Below are 19,715 nucleotides of genomic sequence, written 5' to 3'. Positions count from 1 at the left end.
CCCAGAGTTCAGGCCCCACAACCGGACCAAAAAAAGAAAGCCTAGTAATTGCTGAAGACTGTAAAGCAGGAAATTAAAAAAGCTTTCATGTCCTATTATCAAGAGACATTAACAATGAAATATTTCTTTGTACCTTGCTTTTATATCTGGATATGTTAGGTTTTATGTTAATTTTTTCCACCACTAAATTAGCTGTAGGAGCATAAAGAGTACTTTTGTTATTTGTTAAGCAGTATTTCGTAACAATGGTTTATAAATGGTTGTCTCTTGTCAGCATTATGTAGGCTTAGCACTAGGAAAAGCAGAAGAGTGGGACAGTTTCATTCATTTAAAGTAACTGGAACATTTCTTCAATTCCCTATTTTGACTTTCCCCAACAAATAAAAAAGAGAAATGATAACACAGATGTACCTTAGGGAGCTTGGGAATCACTAAGAGGATGAAGCAGGACATTGATATCTTGAAATAATATTCTTTCTACTTCATCTTTATGTCTGAGTCTGTTTTTAATCATTATTAACTCTTAACATCTCTCTCACTTTTTCTCTTTTATCACTTTGAATATTTTCAAGGTCTTATGTATTTATGATTTTAAAAGCAAGAAATTCATCTATGAATTATTTTTAAAACCTAGGACTACCGAGATATTATAGACACTCCAATGGATTTTGGCACAGTAAGGGAAACTCTAGAAGCAGGAAATTATGACAACCCTTCGGAGTTTTGTAAAGACGTTCGGTTGGTATTTAGCAATGCAAAGGCATATACACCAAACAAGAGATCAAAGGTAATTAAAAATATATTTATTATATTCAAGTAGTTGTACAGAGTTGGCCATTCAACAAAGCAGCTTTATATGAACACTGTGTCTTGATTAATGTTGAAGGTAATTTTTAAAGTGGATTTTTAATCAAAGTGTGCACGATCTGGGCTGGGAAGGTGGCTCAGTGATAGAGTGCTTGCCTTGCATGCATGAAGCCCTGGGTTCGATTCCTCAGCACCACATGAGCAGACAAAGCCAGAAGTGGTGCTGTGGCTCAAGTGGAACAGCGCTAACCTTGGGCTGAAGAGCTGAGGGACAGTGCCCAAGGCCCCATGACCAACAACAATAACAAAGTGTGCATGATCTGTGTATTTCCTATTTGCTGAAAGCTTAAAGAGAGGTGAACCATGAGGATGGCTATGCTATGATGGACAGAGTTGCTGCCACCCAGCAGTTTTTGTCTTACAATAATTGATGCGTATCATAATCTACTGAAATTTTCTGCTGAGGTGAAGTTTGGTTAGAACGAACAGATTTTTCATTTACTGGGGATTCATTGTGTCTGATGACAGATTCAAAGCCAGCTTGGACAGAAAAGTCTGAGAGATTATTATTTTGGAAAAATAACTTGTGGAAAGCCGACTGCAGTTGTGGCTTAAGCGATAGAATACCAGTTTAAGAAGTGTAAGGCTCTGAGTTCAAACAACACTACCAGCAAAGGGAAAACAACAAATGTGATACACAGAATGAGATATATGAGTCTGGTAGAGTCTGGAAGAACATTAAAAGTAGGAAAAGAGAAATACATAGTGGGGAATTGAGGATACTGACTACATACCATGTTTTAGGTCTGAAAATGTGACACAGGAGCTATCATTATACAAGCAGCATAGCTATCATACAACCAGTATGATGGCATAGCCTTTAACCTTGGCTGCTTTGAGTTGTTAAGGTCAAACCAGCCTCAAGAAAATGAGCCCCTCTCCCAAGACCACAATCCCAATACAAGATCCATGGAAATGGCTTAAGTGGGAGAGTGCTTGCTTAGCCAATCTATGGCTCTGTCTGGGTTGTTTCCAGTATCATAAAAAAAAGTTTAGACAGCACATTCCTCCGTTCTTATTAAACATAATTTATATGCGGGATAATTATTGACATGTGTGGTAAATAACCAAACGTGCTTGTAGTATATCCTCAGTTTTCATAATCAACACAGCCTTATGGCCAATGTATATGCTACATGATTAAAAAAAAAAAAGTCAATGTGAAATATTTGTTTGATAGTGTCTTCAGTCACTTCAGTCAGTGACTCTGCTGATGGATAATTTTGCCCTAAGTTCATTTGGCTTCACTATATAATGTCAGACTACTATATTACTAAATCTAGACTTAATTAAGGGCGGAAGTGGCACTGTGGCTCAAGTGGTAGAGCACTAGCCTTGAGCTGAAGAGCTGAGGGACAGCGCCCAGGCCCAGAGTTCAGGCCCCATGACCGGACCCCTCTCCCCCCAAAAATTGGTCCAAGTAAAAAACATAAAATCACAGACACATATGTTTATATCAGTTATATGGAGAGGTATTTCACAGTTATATCTCCACACACATTTGCACTGTATTCCAATCCATCTTACCTCTTCTGTCATACTGTAGATCTATTGCTGCTTCTTTAAGGAAAGGGTTAGGGAGTGGGATGTATTTTCTTATACTGGTTGTGCTGCATCTCTGTAGCTCACATGTAGAGACTTACTCATATTTGGCAGCACAGTCAAGTTGCAAACACAGATGGTAGAAATGTGCTTTTGTTCCCCAGGCTCAAACAGTTGCTGCTCTTTTGCTGCCAATAACAGCTTTAAAACCAAGTAACTTCCAGAAGAGCTTTAGGATACATGCATTCTTTGGCTTAGACATGCAGATATGAGAAAGTAGAAAAGAGAGTAAGATCTATTAACATGTAGACTCAAGTCCTGGATTCTAGATCTTATGGAGCTATTTGATTTAAAATGGCTTTCTCTATCATCAGAAAGCTATGTGTTTGAAATGTCCTATTTCTTCACAGATATCATTGAAGGAGAGGGCTGGAAATAGGAAAATGGTGATAGGATATATTGTAGATCATCTCAGTTACTCTAAATAGAGTACTGTGAAAGATTTTTTTCCTAATTCTTGTTTTATTCCTGTGTCTCTGCAGATCTATAGTATGACCTTGCGATTGTCTGCCTTATTTGAGGAAAAAATGAAGAGGATCTCCTCTGATTTTAAAATCGGTCAAAAATTCAATGAAAAACTTCGACGAAGCCAGAGATTCAAGAAAAGCCAAAATTATAATGGTGTCATACAGGCCAATCAATGTGTCAGGTATGTTGCTTATGCCTTGCTTTCTAGACAGTCCTTTTTACTTTAAGGTCATTATACTTCTTTGATTATGCTACAAGTTCTTGATGTTTTTAGAACACTATATATTAAAAAGAAAAACGTAGTAGCAGATTCTTTTTTCCTTTTCTTTCTTTTTTTTTGACCAGTCCTGGGGCTTGAACTCTGGGCCTGGGCACTGTCCCTGAGCTTCTTTTGCTCAAGGCTAGCACTCTCCACCATTTGAGCGACAGCGCCACTTCTGGCCTTTTCTGTTTATGTGGTACTGAGGAATTGAACCCAGGGCTTCATGCATGCTAGGCAAGCCCTCTTACCACTAAGCCACATTCCCAGCCCCATAGTAACAGCTTCTTAAAGTTTGAAAGCAGTTCTGTCAATGTAGAGCAGTTAAATGCTTATTAGACCTTTATGAAATCATAGATTTAATAAAATATTTGTCTTTTGCATAAGAAATGGCTATATGTATATACACACATATACATACATACATACATACATACATACATACGTACGTATGTATGGTCTTCGGGCTTGAACTCTGGGCCTGAGTGCTGTCCCTCAACTCTTCACCTCAAGGCTAGCATGCTACCACTTGAGCTACAGCGCCACTTCCAGTTTTCTGGTGGTTATTGGAGATAAGAGTTTCACGGACTTTCCTGCTCGGGCTCGCTTTGAACTGTGATCCTCAGCTCTCAGCCTCCTGAGTTAGCTTAGGGTTACAGGTGTGAGCCACTGGCACCAGGCTTAAAAATAATTTTTTTATTGAGCTTGATTACCTAAATTTCACAAATTTTACAGTATTGTGGGATAATGATAATTAGTTAAAGTCACAAACATTTTAACCTTCACAAGACAAATTGTCATTATTATGATCCACAACGTTTGCAAATTCTATGAGTTTTGACAGTACAACCGAGAAATGGCTTGTTAATATAGAGTAAAACAATTACTCTGTGATCTTTTGAGCATCTAACTCTGGGAGGGCAAGTGTTCATTAGCTATAATGTACCTTATCCAAGTGAAGACTAGTCCTAAGAAATTTATCAGTAATTTTGTATTTATATTCTATTTTCGTTTACTATACAGCTTACATTAATATCAAATTTTCAGTACTCTGAAGTGTTGGAATGTGAAAGTTGAGTTGTGTGATTGGAGTTTGTTTCCATGTATGTTATGTTCTCAGCACTTTTTCCAGTTAATACTTTTTGTCCTCCAATACATATAGAAAGTTTAGCTCCCCTCTTCTGCCTTATTTTACAGTTGTCCTATGGATCACATCTTTTTTTCCTGCCAATTCTTGGGCTTGAACTGTCCCCGAGCCTCTTGGTATTCAAGGCTAGTGCTCTACCGTTTGAGCCACAGTGCTCCTCTGGCCTTTTCTGAGTCTCATGGACTTTTCTACCCAAGCTGCCTTCAAACTGCCATCCTCAGATCTCAGCCCCTGAGTAGGTAGGATTATGGGTGTGACCTGGCACCCAGCTGGATCCCATCTTTATATGACATGTTTTGTGTAGCTATCTCTTAAGAATAAAAATCCTGTTACTTTTGAGACTTGTACTTGAATTTGCCTTTCTCAGTTAGAAAAGTTTCGATTTGAGTGATCCTCTGGTATCCCTTTTTTCTTGCCTAAAGAGTTCTTTTAAAATTGCTTATAAGGAAGACATGCTAGCAGTGAATTCTTTTGTCTTCTTATTGAAGAATCCTTTTGCTGCATATAAAAATTGTACATGTTGGCCTGGTTCTGGTGACTTAAGCCTGTAATCCTAGCTACTCAGGAGACTGAGGCCTGAGCATCATGGTTCAAAGCCAGCCCGGGCAGGAAAGTCTGTGAAACTCTTTATCTCCAATAAACCACCAGAAAACCAGAAGTGGCACTGTGGCTCAGGTGATAGAGCACTTGCCTTGAGCTGAAGAGCTGAGGGACAGCACTCAGGCCCAGAGTTCAAACCCCATGACTAACAAAAGAAAAAAAAAATGGATATGTCACTTTGCCTGCCAGCATTTTGAATGTTTTGTCTGTTTCTGAAGAGAAATTTGCTACTGATCTGAGGTTCCCTCTCTTGTATATATGAGTTGTTTTTCCCTTGCCTATTTCAAGATTTTTATCCTTGTACTGTTTGCTGATCATGGTGGGTATAGGGGTGTGTGTGTGTGTGTGTGTGTGTGTGTGTGTGTGTGTGTGTGTGTGTGTGTGTGTGTGTGTGTGTGTGTGTGTGTGTGTGTGTGTGTGTGTGTGTGTGTGTGTGTGTGTGTGTGTGTGTGTGTGTGTGTGTGTGTGTGTGTGTGTGTGTGTGTGTGTGTGTGTGTACTGAGTATGTGTGGTGTGTATCCTACTTGGAATTTGTCTAGCTTTGTTGATGTCTAACAGTTTTCATGAAATATGGGAGATTTTTTTCAGCCATTATATCTTTAAATATCACTTTCATATCCCAAGTAGGAATCCTTTAGGGGTTCTTAAAGTGTTTATACATGTTTGGATAATCTTGAAAATCACCAAATCTTCTACCAGCCAAGATCCACTACTGGATTTAACTGTTGTTTCATTTATCGCCCTTTTCAACTTTGGAATGACATTTGGGTGGATCTCTGTTTATATTCTCTTTTTGATGAGTCTTTTTTTTTTTTTTTTTAGTTCTATAAATGTAGTTTCCTTTAGTTCTTTGAAATTTTTTCTAATAACTGATTTTAATGTCTGCAGTTTTAAAACCAAGTCTGACAATCTGGGTAGTCTTAAGAGCTCTCAGTGGTGTTTGCTGTCAGTGTACTATTAAACTGCTTCTGATCCCTTTTCCTCAGTGACAGTGCTTCTGCTTTTAGTTCTTTCTTGAGTGCATTGCCTGTCTCTCCTGCTCTGTTCAACCACTGAAGTTTTTGTTTTACCCTTCCACTCCAACTTGATTTTAGTTCTTATTTTTGAGCTTAGCTTCTTGGATATCTGTTTGAGATCAGAAAACTTTACATGAACTTTTGAGTGAGTCTCACAGCAAGCATTTCCATTTGCCTCATGTCCTTAAGTCTGTCTTTTAAATTTTGGCTGAATTCTTGGTGAATTCAGCTTAATGCAGCTGTCCTGGCCTGTGCTGTTGGCCCTGTGGAACTACCTGCAGTCAGCTTTTAACTGAAGATCTCAAACTGCTAATTCTCACACCTTTTGAGTCCTGGGAATATAAGAGAGAGGGTGGGGGAAGGGAGAGATTATGTGTGTATAACACTGCACTTCCTAGGTTTGAGAACCCCTCCCCTCTCTTTACCCTTTCTTACTTTTTCCTTCCCCCATCCTTCTCTCTGTTTATCTCTATTTATTTTGCAGAACTGGTGGTGATTGAACGTAGGGCCTAGGCAGATAAGGTGTCTACTACTTGAGCCATGTTCTCAGTTCTGTAGTTTTCCATAAGTGTTTTCTTTGGGGGGAAGTTGGAGGTAGTACAGGGAATTGAACTCAAGGCCTCAGATTTGCTAGGCCAGCAGTTTTGAGCCACTTCTCCAGCCCTTGGTTATTTTTGAGATGAAGTTTTGCTATCCCTGGTTATGATTCTAAAGTGTTCAGCATGTATTTGGTACTTGGGTTATTTATTCCTTACTCTAAATTTGAATAGAAATATGCCAAAGGAAGAGAAAGGAAAGATAGTAATCCATATTAGAATGATATTGATAGTATTTATGTCTTAATATCTTCATCATGAAAGTATTCTCAGAATAGTGAAAAAAAACACTTATCTACTGACTCTCTGAACCAGTTCATTTGTTTTAATAAATACTATTTTTTTTTATTCATACCTTACTCAGAAATATCAAGCAGAAGCGGTTAAAATCTCAGACAAAAGTAATTCCTGAGTTGGCAGATTCTCCTCCCCAGTTGACCTCAAGTAGGGCAGCTCATCCTGAAAGCTGTGAGGCAAGTGCTGGATTGTCTTCAGGAGCCATGTCTTCTGGTGACTCTTCCGACTCCGCCGCATCATCAGAAGGAATAAGGAGAAATAGACCTGTTACCCTAAGAAGTGGCTCTGTGCTCTCTGGTAAGCAGCAGAACATTGTTTTTAGCTATTGAAAATACACCGTAGTAGTGCCATTATGATGGGGATGGAAACAAAATGAAACACGGCCTTGGCACTACACTGCAAGAGCATAGGGCTTCACAAAGAGACAAAAATAACACAGACCCATTAGAATTATGTTTGATAAGAACGGTGTTTGGCAAATGGTGTAACTTTTATGGAAATTTGCATCCTTCAGCATTTAAAAATATTAATATTTGTTGCAACTTGCATGTCATCTTAAAAAGAGTGTTGATAGTCTTGTTAAGTTTCAGGTTTTGTTGACACAGTTGTAGTTTAGTGGGTAACTATAGCTGAAGCTAACTCTTTATCAACCTGTGTAAGTAAAGCTGTGGTGCTTATGTAGATTTGCCTTGCCTGGAGTGGTTTTGGTGACTTGTGATTATTGATTGACTGTTTTAACTTAATGCTTATTGTATGTCTCTCATCCAATATTTCATTACATGGTATTGAAAAATATACCTGCAAATAAAAATTTGGAATGAGAGTGAGTTATAGGAATCTGCTATGGAGATAGTCAGACAAGCTGATAGAACTTTATGTGCATTTATGGAGTAACATGACCAAACATTTGTGACAGAGTGGTTGAAATGGGGACCTGAATTGGGTAAGCAGGGAGAAAAAGCATGGAACGAAATGATGCTCACGGGAAGACTTCTTTTGGGATACATGAATAAGAGTGGGTTAACAGATAGAGATTGCACCCACATTTCAGAGCCTTGCCTAACCTTGCTACAGATGGCTACTTAATACCGGGCCCCTTGTCGAGTAACTGTCTCTTTTAGGAAGATAAGCCAATTGAGTAATGATGTGCGAAGGAAGAGTCTGAAGGCAGGTGTGGAGTGGATAGGAGCAATCTCTAAGCGAGAAATACAGTTTGGTGTACAGGTAGGAGAATATTAGAAATAGCTGTCATTTTATTTTTTTCTAGAAAGTGAAACAGAAGATTCCTTAGCTACCTCTTCATCCTCTTCAGCTTCTGATAGTTCCGAGGAAAGCAAAGTGAGTTCAAGAGCTCATGATTCTTTGCGCAGTGGGCTGTCAAGAGGCAGCAATTTCAGGGTGACCAGAACTAGAGCTGCTCAAAGAAAAACTGGTAAGAGACTCCCATGCCAGTGGGCAGGGCGTGTAACATCTATGTGCGACCAGCTGTGTATTAGACTAAATTTGGAAAGGAATTCGATTTTGTCATTAAAAAGTAAAGAAAATCATAAAAAAAAAGAGCATTCAGAAAATGTCTAATGGCTGAGGGGATGGTTTGTTTGGGAGTTTGAGTCCATCTTGGGCTGGAGAGAGCTACAGAACATGGTGCTATCTTAAGGGGAAAAAAGTTGAAAGTCTAAGCTAGGTTAAGCTAGGTTCCAGTGGCTCATGCCTGTAATCCTAGCTACTCAGGAGGCTGAGATCTGAGGATTGTGGTTCGAAGCCAGCCCGGGCAGGAAAGTCTGTGAGATTCTTATCTACAATAAACTACTCAGAAAAAAAAGTCAGAAGTGGTGCTGTGGCTCAAGTGGTAGAGCACTAGCCTTGAGTAAAAGAAGTTCAGGGACAGCGTCCAGGCCCAGAGTTTAAGCCCCAGGACTGGCCAATAAAAGAAGAAAAAAAGAAAACCTGTCTAATTTATTGTTATCTTTTTCCTAGGTTCCATTTCTTTAGAAAATGGATGTGGCAGAAAAGCTGCTCGAAAGAGAGTCTATTCAAGTGATTCTGATAACAATTCACTACAGACTGGTGAAATTCTAAAAGCCAAAGCTGGAAGTAACCGCAAAGTCCTGCGGAAGTGTGCTGCTGTGGCTGCCAGTAAGCTGAAGCTAATGAGTGATGTAGAAGAAAATTCCAGCTCTGACGAGTCCTGCTCTGGACGGAAGCTTCCTCATCGCAATGCTTCTGCAGTAGCTCGGAAGAAGTTGCTATACAATTCTGAAGATGATCAGAGTCTAAAGTCAGAAATTGAAGAAGATCGAAAAGATGAAAACAAGCCATTGCTGGTGTCCAGTTGTCATGCTCCCCACAATACTGTCAGTGAATCCGAAAACGGAGATTCAGAGTCAGAAAGCAATTTACGGGTAGCCCGGAAGAATTGGCAGGCTAATGGCTTCAAGTCCTATACTCAGGCAACTTGTAAAACAAAATTTCCTGAAATAGAGTCTTCTGAGGAAGAGTCTAGAAGTCATGATTCAGACAGTGGACACAACGGAATTGCTGGTCCTTCAACATCTGAGCAGAAAACTCAGACAGAGTGTCTCTCAGAGGAAGCTGAATCTGAGCCAGGAGACAGTGTGTTTCGCAAGAATGTGAATATCTTTAAGAAGGCAAAAATCTTGAGTGATTCAGAAGACTCAGAAGAACAACATAGAGAAGATGCTAGATGTCACAAAATGGAAATGAGCCCAGTTTCAGGGAACTTGAAGTGTGAGTCTGCCGCAGTGCCTCAGTCTTTCTTGGATCATGTATCTGAAACTGATGTAGAATCAGATGACAGCAAAGCAAAAGGAAAACCACATAGTTTTAAGAAAGGTAATTAAACATATTTTCCTTGGTTCACTAATTTAATATACTATTCTCTTTCTGCTGCTCATCAATGCTTTTTCCCATGGCAAACTTTGCCAGCTGCATGTCTTCTGCATCACTTGTTAGCCGACAGGACAGCAGAAGGTAAGCACCCACCCACACCAGCCACCTGTGACAGCTTGTTCCCAAGCAAGGTGGACTGGCTAAATGTAAGGAAGGTCATCACAGTAGCTCTTTCTTTTTTCTTTTTTTCATTTTCTTTTTGTGTGTATGCAAGTCTTGGGGCTTGAACTCTCAGGGCCTTGGCACTATCCCTGAGCTTTTTTGCTCAAGGCTAGCACTGTACTACTCAAGCTGCAAGCTCTGCTAATGGTTATTTAGTAATTAGTTGGGGATAAGAGTCTCATGGACCTGCCTGGGCTGGTTTACAACTGCATTCTTCAGATCTTAGCCTTCTAAGTAGCTAAGATTACATGTGTGAGCTACTATCACCTGGCTGCCAGCAGCTGTTTCTACAGGAAGTGTCTAAGTACTTTGTGGTGTTTATGAGGCTGTCTCTCTCTTTCTCTTTCTCTCTCTCTCTCTCTCTCTCTCTTTCTCTCTCTCTCTCTCTCTCTCTCTCTCTCTCTCTCTCTCTCTCTCTCTCTCTTTCTCTCTCTTTTTTTGGGTCCGGTCATGGGGCCTGAACTCTGGGCATGGGCACTGTCCCTCAGCTCTTCAGCTCAAGACTAGCGCTCTACCACTTGAGCCACAGCCCCACTTCCGGCTTTTTTCTTTTTGCTTATGTGGTGCTGAGGAATTGAACCCAGGGCCTCAGGTATGCAAGGCAAGCGCTCTCCCACTGAGCCACCTTCCCAGCCCTAAGGCTGTCTCTTATTTCCACAGCACAGTGATGAAGTAGTGGTTAAGATCATACTACTAGTAATGGGGATTGGCTTCAAAAAGCAAGAAAACTGAAAATGGAAGAACAAAGCAGTGTGATTGAACTGTGGCCTTAAAAGTATGGTGGAGGGCGAGGAAGGTGACTTAGTGGTAGAGTGCCTTCCTAGCTTGCATGTAGCCCTGGGTTCGATTCCTCAGTACCATATAAACAAAGCCGGAAGTGGTGGTGTGACTCAAGTGGTAGAGTGCTAGCCTTGAGCAAAAGAAGCTCAGGGACAGTGCCCAGGTCCTGAGTTCAAGCCCTGGGAATGGCATCCCCCAGCTTCCCTCCCCCCCCCCAAAAAAAAAAAAAAAAAAGAAAAGAAAAGTGGTGGAGAATTAGGGATTTGTTGGTATTCTTTAGCACAGTGGCAGACATTTTTTCTGGGTTCATGAATAGCTTTATGAGCGTGGGTGTTGCTGCTGGCAATAGTTTAGAGGTTGGAAAACTCAGAATGAGTGGTGTGGACTTAATATATTTATTTAAATCATTTCAAAGTTGAACATTAACTGTTGTTTTAGAAGTAATTACTACCTTACCAAAATTTAAAAGAATACTTATTAATTTTTAGATTTGACACCACAAGATGATGAACAAAGCAGAAAGGTTTCCAGGAAAAGATTCTGCCCCAGGGGCTCAGAGAGCAGTTCAAAGGCAACTAAGAAATCCTCAAAAGCCAAAGCAGGTTCTCTAAGGATTACTCGAAGCAGCTCCACTGTGGCTGCCAGCAAGGGGCAGCTTGTGAGCAGCACAGACGGTGCTGGTCTAGAAAATGTGTATCCTAGAAGGACAAGGAAAAAGCCCCTACGTTTTGCTTGTACCACAGCTAAGAAGGCACTGAGTGAGGATGAGAATGCTGTGGACTGTGAAGTGCCCAGTGAACAGTCTGCATGTGGTGGTCAGCCCCCAGAGCCTGACTCTGAAGGCAGTACAAAGAGTGTTGGACATACTGTAGATGGAGACTCGGATTCTGAAGGTGTTCCAGATTCAGTGCCTAAAAGCAGGCATGACCGTTCTTACAACACAAATGTACATTGTAAAACAAAAGGTTCTTCTGTTGGGTTTTCAGAAGCAGACTCCAAAAGCCATGCTTCAGGGAGTGAGGGTAGTAGCTTTCCTTCTGAGTCAACAAAAGCTCCTGTAGAGAATAACTTCGAAGAAGAACTGAACTATGGGCTCCGCAGGTGGAATGGCAGAAGACTCAGAACCTATGGAAAGGCTCCTTTCAGAAAGAGGACTGCGGTCCACAATCCACAGACAGCGGCAGTAGGGGAAGTCAGAAGGAAAAGATTGCATTCTGAGTTAGAAGATGTGAACGTGTCTGAACGAACTGGGAGTTCAAAGTGCAGACCCAACACCAGCCCCACGTCATCCGACGTGGACTCCATTGTTAACTCAGAGGTTGACTGCACCGATAACACGAAAACCAAAAGGAGGAAAACAAAAGGAAAAGCAAAAGTAGTTAGAAAAGGTAAAGGTTTTACAAGTAACACATCTAAAACTGTGAGACGGCAGAGACAAAGCAAACGTCCTAGGCTGAGTATGGATGATGACGACTGGGAGGAGTTGGATTGTGCAAAGTCTAAGAGAGTTCTTCGTCGCTCAAAAATAAAAACGAGAAATCAGGGTAGACGGACCGTGAGGTACCACGATGGGGATGATGACAGAAGCTTAGAGAATGTGCTAGAGCTGAAGGAGTGCACCTCATGACCTTGAGGGAGCCAGTTCACTTAAGAGGAGACGGACTGGAGAGTATGGCGAAAGCTGGCTGATAATAACATTAGTTTGTCTTACAATTCAGGGAATATATTTATATTTTTCTATGAAAAGTTATGAATGTGACTAAATCATGACTGTTATTTTTATTTGCACTTGCTGGTTTTTGTAGCAGCGTTCAGTACAGGTGCCAAAATATGCTTCGTTTTGGGGGCAGATCTACTTTGACAGTATTTGACTACATATAGGAAGAGTTAAACACTAGAGACCAGAGAGCATTACGTCCTGGTAGCAAGTGTCCTGCAGTGTTGTTTTTTTTTTTTTTTTGTTTTTGGTTTTTTTTCTGAGTTACTGCAGAGCTGGTAGCTTCGAACCCCCATCCTATACAGTAGGTGAACAATTTCATGTGACCTATGTTTACAAATTCTTCATACATGTGTGTATACTGACGTAATAATCATGGAAGTGCAGCCATGATTAGTAGGCCAGGTACCTACCACTTTCCCCCCCTTTCCTTGTCTACTTGAGTAGAATGCATTATACTAGATTTGGTCATTTTCATTGAAGTGGTTTCTAAGTTTCTTTCCAAATGCTGTTGGCTCTTTTTGTTTTATAAGGGACATGTGATCACTTTTATTTTATAAACTTGAATTTATAAATGCTGGTAAATTATTGTAATGTTTTGAGTGCATATTTTAAACTCTAAGGCCAGGGGATAGTCAGCATTTTCTTTTAGATTGTAGACTAACAAAATGTTACATAATTTTTCTTTTGTCAAAGATCTCCTAGTTTTCCATTGTAAGGGGTTTAACCAAAATCTTGCTCTTCCATAATTTTACTCTGAAATAGAGGAGTTTGTGTGCCTTAGGTTTAGAGGAAGTATGTTCTTTAATAGAGTGTACAGGGCTAAAATTATTTAAGTTATATGTAGATTTCTCCCTTTGTATTAAAATTGTAGAGAGGAATTTTGTTAAAGAGTGCAATTGCAAATCTTACCTAGATAGGAGAATAGTTAAATGTCTTTTCTTCATCTCTTTGAGCTTCATTGCTGCCAGGTGCAATTCTAAGCAACCTTTGCTTTAGGTGACTAAATGCGTTTTTATTTATGCTCTCTCATCCAAATAAGTAAGACACTCTCATCCATTTGAAGTGAAACTTTTATCACATCATCCCATGTACCATAGTACACTTACTTTTGAGCCAAACATTTTCACTTGATGGGCTTTTCAACTCTAAACAGTATAGGTGGCCATTCCTAGCATTTGTCCCTGAATGGTTTACATATTTGGTAGATAAGAACATCTATACCTTTAAGTTATTTGTTGGACTTAGTTGTGTTTGGTTTTAAGCAGAATTAACCCTTTCTCCTGTGTTTCCTTGAGGTGGCAGACAAGCAGAATCACTTGACTGTGGTGTCAGTGTTAGAGAGTGTTTTTAAGCATCCTTCATAGTAGTTATCTGTTCCACTTGACATAATAGCAGGGACTTAGTCTTTCTGTGCCAATGCAAGGGAAGTGGGCAGGTATTTGGACATTGCCAACAGAGATAGGCTAAGTACTTGCCTCTCATCTAGTGGTTTAGAGACCTCTGTCCCACCACAAAGTTAAAGCTCTGATGCTTTTCTTCTTTGAGCTCCTGTTAAGTATCTAGTAGATAGACTGATTCAGGACAGTTGTCTTCGTTGACCTAAAAAATTCATAGGATGCCTTCTATATCCCTAATTTTAAGAACTAATATAGTTTAGTTATCAGAGCCATTAATTTATTTAAGGTCTTCTTAAGTTCTCTCTGATTATATCTGTTCTCAGGGTTATAACTCCATGTTTACCATCATCTACAAAAAGTACCAAAAACCCATTAGAAAATACAAAGTACACTCATCCGTTAGTATGTAAATTCTTTTATAAACCTTGGACAATTTGGGCTTTATGGGAGAACTGTTCAGTCTTTGTATGGAGTTAGCTGGTTGGCTGCTCAATCAGTTATTGATTTTTCTTTTTGTCCAAAATGGTTAGACCTTTGTGTATAGAAGCAGCATTTTGGTTTCATCAGAAAGCAAGAATGGGTCTGGTGACTTTAAAAGTGTGGTTGGCCATGATGGCCTCTCAACTTGAGAAGTAAAGTTAAATGCGAATGGAGAAAAGCATTTATGTTTTTTGTGTTGTTTTGTTATGGTGCTATTCCTGAAGTTTGAAGATGTGACACACTCCTAAATACCATTAAGGACAATTAATAAATACTAGTTGAAATGTTTACATTGAGCACTAGCACATGTTTGACTTCTTTCTACTGACTTGAGTTAAGCAGGGACTTCGTGCACAAATGCACTTTAATGTTTAGGATCAGTGTGGGCTCTTCTTGAGAAAAAGACAAAGGGTTAACAAAATGAATGTGAACTGGTCCAGAAATAAGTGCTATTGCTTTCTGTTGCACTTGAAGTCATTTAATGGTGTTTATGAAAAATGACTTTATTTTCCATTCTGGCTGTATGTCCAAAATCTATGATTTTATTCAGTTATGTCTTTCTTTAAAAAAAAAAAAAGGTTTTGAAGTATTCAGATGTGATGTTTACTTCCTTTGAAAGATTAAATTTACCAAGAGTATTAAGAAAAAGAGATTTTGAGCATTTAAAAGATAAGGTTTGAAAAGTATCTTTTACCCCACCTCCTATTTATTTAACAGAGTGTTCTAACAATGTGTAGTGACTTCTGTATGAATAAAAGGAACATTTGTCCCATTTTCAGATAATTCCTAGGGTGGTCATTCTGTTTCTTAAAGTGGAAAAATCTCAGGTCACATAATTTCTCATGTAATACTTGAAGTTGTTAGGCTCATCTTCTAAGTTTTCATAATGTAGAGCTTTCTTCTGCATAGTACAGTTGTGCCTGAAGAGGTAATTGATTTTCAATAAGAAAATTGAAGAAGGTGCTTTAAGAAAAGGCATTTCAAAACCTAGAGGTACAAGTGGAAATAGGAAGCTATTCAACAAACCCATAAGAATATTGAGGGTATCACTGTCCAAAAGTTAAGATATACACGTGTTCTTTGTATGAATAGCTAACCCAAAGTAAAAATTCTTCATGAGGAAATTGGGTACACACTGCATTTATTGCTAGTACCTCTTATTAAACTCTTCCTCCTCCCCTACAGAGCAATCAACACAGAACTTATCTTTATTATATAGCATTACAAAATTAAATTGGTCTGGTTATCAGCGGCTCACGTCTATAATCCTAGGATCTCAGGAGGCTGAGATATGAGGGTCTTGGTTCGAAGCCAGCCTGGGTAGGAAAGTCAGTGAGACTCTAATCTCTGATTAACCAGCAAAAAATAGCTGCAAGTGTAACTGTGGTGCAAGTGGTAGAGAGCTTAAACTTGAGTGAAAAAGCTCAGGGACAGTGCTCAGGCCCTGAGTTCAAGCCCTAGGACTGGCCAAAAAAAAAAAAAAAAAAGATTTGAATCTATCAGTACAAGTTGATTGATTATGTCAGCTGAAGGAAATGAGAGAAATGTTTGTGTCAGCAGATTGCAAAAGCATTGGTGATGGGGCATGCAGTGGTGTTTGTTTTCCACTCTCAGGTTGGTTCTTAAATAATTTGAATTGTTAGACACTGGTTTTGTGTTTTGTCCTTTTATAGCTGAAATAACCAGCTCCAATCTTGTCATTAGTAGAAAGTCATTATGTGTACTTTTATCAGGTGCCTCACAGGTGTCCCATTGGAGAGAAATTGTAGTTCATTATTCCAACAGAGCATTGTGAAGTGCTTTGCACCTAGTATTGCTATTTAAGTTATTGCCCCTCCCCCCAACTCTTGCTGTTAGGTACCAGAACATGATAAAGTAGAAACCCTATGAAGTTGTAGCTTGAATCCATATGCTGGTATTTGGAACCATAAAGACAAAACCAAATAAAACTAGTCAAAACAAGGAAGAAAATGGGACAGTGTGGAGAAAACTAGAATGCAAATGTTAATCTCACTTGCACAGCCAAATGATGAATTTCATGGAGAGGATAGGGGAGTAAAGACTGGAACGCTGGGGATTGTGTTGCCTTTTCTTACATTTTAAGTAAGTTTTAAAGGCTCTTAAAGGTTGTTAAGTATACCTGGGGAGTTTCAAATTTGGGATTTTTTTTTTAACCAAGTCTTTTGTGTAATCTGCACAATTTTGGGAAAATACCAAATTTGAGTTGGGCTCCCCTCACAATTTTCTGGATTTGATGTCAGGTGGGGGGCCGGTGGGTTCACAATATTTGGACCCTACAAATCTTCAGTCATCGTCTCTGGCTGAAGGTAAATGACTGCAGGCTATCTTTCCCAACTATGGCAAGATGATAGATTCGTTGGATTTAATTACCAGTGCTTCAGTATACTTCCTGGTTATAATTTAAAGTTTAAATCAATTTTAAGGTAAGTGTGTTCTATCTATTAATGAGAATTTGGGCTGCTAATGAGAAAGTAATTTACTGACTAACTGAAACAAGATCAGCTCCAGGCTATATGGACTCTAGCAGCTTCCCTGTTACTTCTTTTGATTAAAATGTGGTTGAAAGTTGAAGAAATCTTTAATTTTTAATACATGGACCAGACCTTGTAGCAGCACATTTAGTTCACCTGCAGGATCCTAACAGTATCTTACAGGGTCCCATCACAAAGGCAAAATTACTCATTTTCCACTTCAACGTAAGTTGTACCCCCCCCCCTTTTTTTTGGTGGTATATCAACAGAGCTTCCAGCTTATTAGGCAAAGTGCTCTACCAGTTCTCTCTCTTCCTTCTCCCTCTCTCTCTCTCTACCTCTCTCCCTCTCCCTTTCCCTCCCTCTCCCTTTCCCTTCCTCTCTCTCCCTCCCTCTCTCCTTCTCCCTTCTCCCTCTCTCTCTCTCGGTCTCCTCTCTCTCTCTTGGTCTCTTCTCTCTCTCTTGGTCTCTCCCTCCCCCTACTCCTCCCTCTCTTCTCTCTCTGTGGTGACCCTTAGACTGTGGTCATGTTATTATCCACAGCCTTCTGTGTAATTGGATCACAGGCATATGCCACCATGCCCTGCTTATTGGTTGAGGTAGGCCACGGCCTCTAACTTTTGGCCTGGGGCTGGTCTAGAGTCACAGTCCTCTGGATCTCTGCCTCCCAACTTAGAGGTGTGAACTACTGTGGCCGGCCCCTGTGTAGGATTGTTTAAAAATGTGTGTGAGGTTTTGCAGAGCTGTGGGTGGAACCCAGAGCCCCCAGGATGCCAGGGGATGGAGGTGTCTAATGTTCTCATTCATGAACCAGTTTGCAGCCAGTTACAATAAAGGCAGCTGTCATCTTAAGCCAAAGACTTAAAAAAAAAAAACAACAACTCTGAGATAAGAGGGTGTGTGGGGTGTAGTTACACTTCTTGTCACTTGTCTCTGTCTCTACTCCTTTGCTCTTGTTTTGGTGGTGAGTTCTTCCCCCTGCAGGCAGACTACACGTCTGCAAGGTGTGAAAAGGGCATTTTGTGAATTGTCAGCAATAGTGAAGTAACGAGGAGACTGAAAACCCAGGGTTTACTGCTGATACTTTATCCTGCCTACATTTTGTAATGCTGAGTTGTTTTTTGCTAGTCCTGGGGCTTGGACTCGGGGGGCCTCGGTGCTGTCCCTGAGCTTCCTTTGCTGAAGGCTTAGCACTACCACTTGAGTCATAGCCCCACTTCCAGCTTTTTCTGTGATAAATTGAAGATGAGTCTCATGGATTTACCTGCCTGAGCTGGCTTTGAACAGCTATCCTCAGATCTCAGCCTCCTGAGTAGGTAGGATTATAGGCATGAGCCTCTGAAGCCCAGCTGAGATGTTCCTTTTAAAAAAGCCAATTAGAAGAATATAAAGTCTCTCAACACATACTTTTATGAAATAGAGTCATCATTACAACTCTTGAGACCCATAAGAATTGCTTTTTAACCAATTTAACATGAATTGCCTTCAAAGAAAGAAAAATGCATTGTGATGAGCTAGGTTGATTGGACTCTTCCTAGCCCCTCCCCCAAAGTTGGAAGTTGGGTGTGACTAAGATGGTGAAGGGCAATCCAGGTCCACTGAACTTCCCGACGTGTTTGGACCAGGTGAACCTGCAGTGTTGACACCTCCGCACTACACAGCAAAGGTTCCACCAGCTTCTCCAGAGCCTCTTCCACCTGTGGGACCCTAGCTTAGAAAGGGTGAGATCACTGGTAGATAACACACAGCTTGCTTTGTGAGTGCTGCATGGCAGCGGGCAAAGTCCCACCTCTAGCCACTTTGAAAAAAGGTTTGAGGGAGGAAGGGCTGACTCACCATGGATTTTACACCAGCCATACCACCAGTCATGTCAGTACGCAAAAACCGGTCACAAAATAGTCATTTTAAGGTAGACATTCTTTTTTCTTAAATATTTTAAATGTTTCCATGAAAAGATGTTGACTAGGTTGAATTTTTATAATGTTATGATGTGTTTTGTTGAATACATTTAGAGTATTTTTTAAGTCCTTAAAATGTGGCAACTAGACAGGTGGGTTTTAAATTAGAATTGTCATGACCATGTTGAACTTGGTTCATAGACCATTGAGAGCACACAGGGCTGAGTTACAATTCAATGTCACCCAGGGAAGGCATGGCTTACTACCACAGCACAAACCTACACTGCCGGTCTATCTTGGTTCACATAGGGGACTAGTTTCAAGAAAGTATCAGGGCCTCTACTCCTCCAAAAGATGGGACTCCAGGACAGGTCTGATAGACCATTCAGGAACAGTAGGACTTGTGGAGTCACACTGAAGCATTGGTGTTAAAATGACAGTCACACATATTCCTAGAGCAGCAGCCTCCAGTGCCCTTAACACTGAGCACACGTTCAGCTTCTTGCTTATCTGTATGTCTTCTTAAAAACAGCTCCTTTCTCAAGGATAATAAAGCACGTTATAATTGATCAGGTTCTCTAACAGTTAACAAAAGTATGCATTTAAAAACGCATTGCCTCACCAGGCGCTGGTGGCTCATGCCTATAATTCTAGCTTTCCAGGATGCTGAGATGGGAAGATTGTGTTTTAAAGCGAGCCTAGGGCAGAAGAGTCCATGAGCCTCAACTGGAGGTGGACGTATGGCTCAACTGGTAGTGTGCTAGCCTTAACTTAACAAGCAAGACTATGAGGACCTGGGTTCAAGCTCCAGTACTGGCTTGAGAAATAAATATAGATCAATAAAAACAAATCCCCACATGGTCTCATCTTTCGGTTGGCTTTTAACTCATACTCCTTCTGTGAGATTCTGTGTATCTTCTCAGAACTTAGTGTCAACAGTTTTTTTTAATCAAGTTGGAGTTGGTTGTACACAAAATAGTTCTCAAATTCTTCCTCTGGATAGTTCTTTATTTCAAGTTTAGGT

At 40.2% G+C, this 19,715-nt stretch overlaps 1 protein-coding gene across 2 annotated transcripts in view; it reads left to right on the top strand.

The window, feature by feature from the left end:
• The window catches only part of Brwd1 (bromodomain and WD repeat domain containing 1), a 96,871-nt gene that overhangs the window by 73,326 nt on the left and 3,830 nt on the right, over positions 1–19,715 (top strand). The window contains exons 36-41 of one of the 2 annotated variants that reach the window (XM_070030696.1): positions 635–787; positions 2,952–3,118; positions 6,920–7,149; positions 8,120–8,284; positions 8,830–9,705; positions 11,193–12,092. In XM_070030696.1, the coding sequence (XP_069886797.1) occupies positions 635–787; positions 2,952–3,118; positions 6,920–7,149; positions 8,120–8,284; positions 8,830–9,705; positions 11,193–12,092 (2,491 nt within the window). Of the gene's footprint in view, positions 1–634; positions 788–2,951; positions 3,119–6,919; positions 7,150–8,119; positions 8,285–8,829; positions 9,706–11,192; positions 15,085–19,715 lie in introns of those variants that run through there. The other variant, XM_070030697.1, reaches the window with a different exon arrangement.

This window comes from Dipodomys merriami, unplaced genomic scaffold, assembly GCF_024711535.1.
Source record: "Dipodomys merriami isolate MVZ:Mamm:240054 unplaced genomic scaffold, mDipMer1.0.p SCAF_2, whole genome shotgun sequence".
In the NCBI taxonomy this organism is placed as follows: Eukaryota; Metazoa; Chordata; class Mammalia; order Rodentia; family Heteromyidae; genus Dipodomys; species Dipodomys merriami.
Note: the sequence above shows the minus strand (reverse complement) of the source record. Positions and strands in the feature narration are given on the sequence as shown.